This window comes from Theobroma cacao, chromosome 10 (genome assembly GCF_000208745.1).
Source record: "Theobroma cacao cultivar B97-61/B2 chromosome 10, Criollo_cocoa_genome_V2, whole genome shotgun sequence".
NCBI classification, from domain to species: domain Eukaryota; kingdom Viridiplantae; phylum Streptophyta; class Magnoliopsida; order Malvales; family Malvaceae; genus Theobroma; species Theobroma cacao.
Genome location: NC_030859.1, coordinates 17,108,540 through 17,115,005, shown reverse-complemented (window position 1 = coordinate 17,115,005; position 6,466 = coordinate 17,108,540). Strand labels below are relative to the sequence as shown.

Here is a 6,466-nt window from a genome sequence, read left to right as displayed (position 1 = left end):
TAACTACCCCTGGCAAAGTGCAGTCAACCTTTTTTCTTCTATGAGATTCAATTTCTCATAACGAGTGTTAACCCATTTGGCTTCTTCCAACTGTACTTCTTTAAGGACCCTTAGGGAAGGGATTTCTACTTCAATTGGCAAAGTTGCTTCCATCCCATATACCAAAGAGAATGACGTAGCTCTCGTGGAAGTTCGGACTGTTGTGCGATAAGCATGCAAAGTAAAGGGTAACTTCTCATGCCAATCGTTGTATACATCTGTCATCTTTTCAATTATCCTTTTGATGTTCTTGTTGGCTGCTTCTATCACTCTATTCATCTTTGGGCGATAAGGCATTGAATTGTGATGCTTGATCTTGAACTTGGTACAAACCTCTTTCATCATCGAACCATTGAGGTTACTAGCGTTATCTGTGATTATCCTTTCCGAGAGACCATAGCGGCATATTATTTCTTTTTGGATGAACTTACATACCACTTTCTGGGTCACATTGGCATAAGATGCTGCTTCTACCCACTTAATGAAGTAGTCAATTGCCACCAGAATAAACCGATGCCCATTTAATACCTTCGGGGTTATTAACCCAATCACATCCATGCCCCACATTGAGAATGGCCATGGTGATGTCAGTACATTCAGTGAATTTGCAAGAGTATGGATTCTGTCTGCGTATATTTGACACTTGTGACACTTTCGAGCGAAATCTATACAATCCGTTTCCAACGTGAGCTAGTAATACCCTGCTCTCATGACCTGTTTTGCCAACATATGCCCACTTGCATGTGCCCCACAAATTCCTTCGTGGACTTCCTCAACTATTCTCCGAGCTTCGGCTGAATCCACACATCTCAAAAGCACTTGATCCCTACTTCTCTTGTATAAGATGTCCCCATCCAAAAAGAAATTCATTGCCAACCTTCTAATGATTTTCTTATCATTTTCTGAGTTTTGTTTCGGATACTGCTGAAACTTGAGATAATGCACAATATCATGGTACCACAATTTCCCGTCTACTTCTTCCTTTACACTAGAGCAGTGTGTGGGGCACTCTCGAAGATTAATCATGATGGGTTGAATCTTGACATCGGTACCAACTTTGAACATTGCTGCCAACGTGGCTAATGCATCAGCCATTTGGTTTTCCTCTCGAGGCAAATGGGTGAAGCAAATCTTATTAAAATTTTCAATCAGTTTTGAAGCATACTTATGATACTGGATTAACTTTGAGTCACGTGCCTCCCATTCTCCTCGCAATTGATAAATAACCCAAGTAGAATCCCCATACACTTCTAAAATGTGAATTTTCCTCTCGATTGCTTCTTGAAGACCCATGACACAAGTTTCATATTCAACCACATTATTGGTGCAATAGAAGTTGAGTTTAGCTATGACGGGATAATGATCTCCTTCTGGTGACACTAACACGACCCCTATGCCATGCCCCAAGGCATTCGAAGCTCCATCGAAAAACATTTTCCAATTCTCTTTCTCCTTTGATTCCTCCTTATTTGTTTGACAAACCGACATTAGGTCCTTATTTGGGAACTCAAAATCCATTAGTTCATAATCCTCCTCCACCCTTTTCGCCAGAAAATCTGCGATTGCACTTCCTTTGATAGCTTTTTGGGACACATATACAATATCATATTCAGACAACAACACTTGCCATCTTACCACTCTACCTGATAAAGATGGTTTCTCGAAGATGTATTTAATAGGATCCAACTTCGCAATGAGCAAACTGGTATGATATAGCATGTACTGCCTAAGTCGATACGCCGTCCATGCTAAAGCACAACACATCTTTTCCAACGAGGAATACTTGGACTCGTACTCAGTGAACTTTTTACTCAAGTAGTAAACTGCCTTTTCTTTCTTACTAGTTTCATCATGCTGTCCCAACACACATCCCATGGATCTTTCATTTACTGTCAAGTAAAAAGGAGGGGTCTCCCGGCCACAGGTGGTACCAACACTGGTGGACTCAACAGATATTCTTTAACCTTGTCAAAAACAACTTGGCACTCATCGTTCCATGCGCCGGGATTGTGCTTGCGAAGGAGCTTGAAGATTGGGTCACATTTGAGTGTGAGTTATGATATGAACCGGGCTATATAATTCAACCTTCCCAAGAATCCTCTAACTTCTTTCTGCATTTTGGGAGGAGGCAAATCACGAATTGCTTGAACCTTATCCGGGTCAACTTCTATTCCTCTTTCACTGACGACAAAACCAAGTAACTTTCCTGAATTGACTCCAAAAGTGCACTTTGTCGGATTTAATCTGAGTTGAAACTTCTGTAACCTCTTAAATAACCTTTCAAGATTGGTCGCATGGTCCTTTGTTTTACGAGCTTTTACAATCATATCATCCACATACACCTCAACCTCTCTGTGCATCATGTCATGGAAAAGGGGTACCATGGCTAGTTGATAAGTTGCCCCAGCATTCTTCAAACCAAATGGCATTATCTTATAACAAAAGGTCCCCCACATAGTTATGAAGGTAGTTTTTTCTCTGTCCTCTAGTGCCATCTTAATTTGGTTATACCCTGAAAAATCATACATAAAGGAAAACATGGAATGGCGAGCAGTATTGTCAACGAGGGTGTCGATGTGAGGCAAAGGAAAATTATCTTTTAGGCTAGCTCTATTCAAATCTCGATAGTCCACACACATTCTTACTTTCTCATCTTTTTTAGGCATTGGGACAATATTTGCAACCCATTTGGGGTACTTAGCTATTTTCAAGAATCCTGCATCGAACTACTTTTTCACCTCTTCCTTAATTTTCAACAGCATTTCAAGTTTCATCCTTCTCAACTTTTGCTTAATTGGTTTGCATTCAGGTTTCAAAGGCAGTTTTATGGGCTACAATGTCTGTATTGAGTCTTGGCATATCTTGATAGGACCATGCAAACACATATTCATATTCATGAAGTAGTTTTATTAGTTTTTCTTTTTCAATTGGCACCAACGTCGTACCAATTCTAACTTCTTTCTTATTATCTTCATTCCCCAAATTAATCGTTTCAAGTGTCTCTTGATGTGGGACAATTTCTCTCCCCTCCTGTTCTACTAGTCTTAACAAGTCCGGAGTTAAATCATAATCCTCCACGTTTTCTGTATCGTCAAGTTCACCGACACTTGTACCTTTTTAAAAATTAACCTCAAAACCACTGTCACTATCATCTTCGCATTCATTATTTGGAATCCTAGAAGGTAAAGGGAATTAAAAGATGTAGAGCTATTGTATAGATAAATAGTTAAAATAAAGGGATGAGATCACAAGAATGGAAATGGTGAATCATGAGGGGAGATATGAAAAATGCACTATGCATGTCAATTTATTAGAATGATAAATGATAAAAAGCCCGATACATAAAATTTCCAATGATCTTGGGCATAAGCACGGATGTTTAGTTTGCATTACTTTGAAATTGAATCACAAGTGACTGGTAAACTCATGGTGGTCCAGCTGCTCAACTTCAGCTCAAGTGGTCCGAGGTATGTAGTAAGGATCCCCTTCACATTTTCTAGCTACTATTCGTCTTCCTCCGTTACACATATTGATAAATAAAAAAAAGCTTCCTCTAATGCTGACACTGATTCTCAACTCCCAATAGTGAGTGATTCAAGAAAGATGCAGCCTCCAGACCGAAATATCTCGTAGAGATGAGGATATATCATTCTATGGTTTTCCAACCTGTGCCCCTTAAAGTGAGCCAACCATTCCCTTCTTCTTTCGGCTATCATTTCTTCTCTTTCCTTCTTAGTCAGCTTATACCTCAAGCCAAACCTTCTTTCATTTTTGGTAGCACGTATGGGCCTTCTAATGCCTTGCAGTTCTCTTTCCAGTCTTACCCTCGCTCGGTATCCTTTACCTACTCTCTGACTGACAGCAATCTCGGTGGTTTTGGAAAGCCTCGAAATAGGTGGTGTGGTTCTTTCTCCAACATATGTGGTATTAACAAACTCGAAGGATCGGAAGGAACATTCAGGCACTTCTTTCGTCGCCTCCATGTAAGGAGTATCCGTTGGCTTGCTTATGAGTAAGTCCTCTTCCCCGTTAACACATACAATCTTCTCGTCCACGATGAACTTGACCTTTTGGTGAAGCGATGAAGGTATGGCCTCAACCATGTGGATCCAAGGTCTTCCCAACAAATAATTGTATGAAGGAGCAATATCCATAACCTGGAATTCAATGGTAAAGGTACACGGGCTGATTGCTACCAGAATCTCAATGTCCCCTACTACTTCTCTCTTTGTCCCATCAAAGGCTCTCACAATCATCTGGCTCTTTCTCATGTAAGACATGTCAATAGGTAAACGGGCCAAGGTCCTCATGGGCATCACATTCAAGGATGATCCATTATCAAGCAGCACTTTTGCGATGGTACAGCCTTTACACTTGGTAGTGATATGCAAGGCTTTGTAGTTTTCCCTACCTCCAGAAGGGATTTCTTCATCGCTAAAGGATATTATGTTACCCACTGAAATGTTCTCAATGATATAGTCCAAATTTTCAACTGAAATGTCGTGATCCACATATGCTTGGTTCAGAATCCTCATCAAAGAGTTCCTATGAGGTTCCGAGCTGAGGAGCAAAGATAGTAGTGAAATATGAGCAGGCAACCTGTTCAATTGCTCGACCACATTGTACTCACTATGTTTAATGAACTTGAGGAACTCGGTAGCTTTTTTTTTCGTCACCGACCCCTTTGAGCCATCTATCGATTCCTGAGATTACATTTTTTTTTCTCTTAGATTTTGCTTTTTTTCTTTTCCCTTTTCTTTTCTGAGATTCTCCAATGCCTCTAGTGTATAGCAACGTCCGCTGCGGGTAATCCCCCCAACACTAGTTATATTTGCAGCATTATCTTGAGATTCGACCATCCATTTCCCCGCATTTGAAACTTGTACATTGCAATTGTAGTTCCACAGGACAACTTTGTCATCTTTTTTGTCATCTTTGTAAGGGAAAGGTTTAGCAACTTCGATGGTCATTTTGGCATGGGTTCTGTCTTCCACAAACTCTCCTCTTGGTTCATAGAAAATGGTTAAAGGTTTTATCTTCCTTTGGTGGGTGGAATCTTTGGCCATCATGTTTACTGCTGGCCCTAAGGCTTCCACGTAGAATTCAATCCTTGATTCGTCCATCATCCTTTGCACTTTCGTTCGGAAAGAACTTCAATCTAGAATTAAATGCCCCGCACATCCTTTATCATATAAGTAGTATGGTCCTTGGATATCTCCCGAGTCATTCACATCAGGACATTTTGACCAAACCTCGAGCGTATCGGCTTTTACCAAGGCTTCAAGCACTTTCTCCATGGGGGTTTCCACTTCCCGAATGTTCCTTTTAATATACACCTCCCCTTCGATTGCATTTACCCCTGCCCTAGCATGATTTGGCAGTGGATTGTTGTTAACATTCTGTTCCGGCTTCTTTTCAAAATTCAAGATTTCTGCCTTGATCAACCCTTGCACCTTATATTTAACTACTGTACAATTCTCGATCGAGTGACCTTCGATTCCATAATGATAATCACAATGGGTGCAAGCGTCATACCATCTTGAGAATGGAGGTTTTAATGGCTCTATGTATAAAGGTGCCACAAGATGGTTGTAATTAACTGAGTGAAGAGTTCAGCATATGGGATTGGGATTGGGTCAAACTGCACTTTCTCTTGCTTGTTTCGCCATCTTCTTGATTCACCAGCAGTATGGTTATTTGAAGATGTTGTTTGTTGTGTGGTTGAAGCTGTAACGGGTGTGGAAGTAGGTGGGTGGATATTTGTGGGGTAAGGTGTCCGTTGGATGGGAACATATGGGTACATGTTAGAAAAGGCATTTAGCATGGGTGGATATAGGTATGGGCTTTGTGAAGCGTTATTCACAACTGGGTAATAGGGGTATGGTGGATATGGCTGGTAAAGGTTGTAGCTTCCTCTTCGGGGTTGTCCCGAAGTAATGGCTTGGGCTTCTCCTTCTTTCTTCTTAAAAGTTCCTCTTTTTTTCATGTGTGCCGCATCACCTCATTCTATCTTCCCTTGCTTAATGGCAGTCTCTATCATCTCTCATAAAATCACCATATCAGCGAAGTTCTTTGTGGCACTACTGACCAATCGTTCATAGTAAAGGGCTCGCAAGGTGTTAACAAACATCACGATGGTCTCTTTCTCAGTCAATGGTGGCTGAACTTGAGAAGCCATATTCCTCCATCTTTGAGCATATTCTTTGAAGCTTTCAGTGGGTTTCTTCTCCATGTTTTGTAAAGAAAGGCGATTCGGAGCCATATCTGTAACATGCTTATACTGAGCTACAAACGCCCGAGCAAGGTCCTTCCATGTGTGGATTCAATTGCGGTCCAGTTGGACGTACCATTTTGCTGCAGCACCAGTGAGGCTATCTTGGAAGCAATGTATCAAGAGCTTGTCATCATGGGCATATACAGCCATTCT

The 6,466-nt window shown here is 41.0% G+C and overlaps 1 protein-coding gene across 1 annotated transcript; it reads right to left on the bottom strand.

Moving 5' to 3' along the window:
- On the bottom strand, positions 730–2,468 carry LOC18587011. The gene is made up of 2 exons (XM_018128859.1): positions 2,125–2,468; positions 730–1,975 (listed from the first exon to the last, which is right to left on the bottom strand). Exons 1-2 carry the CDS (start codon positions 2,466–2,468, stop codon positions 730–732), a joined length of 1,590 nt encoding a protein of 529 aa, XP_017984348.1.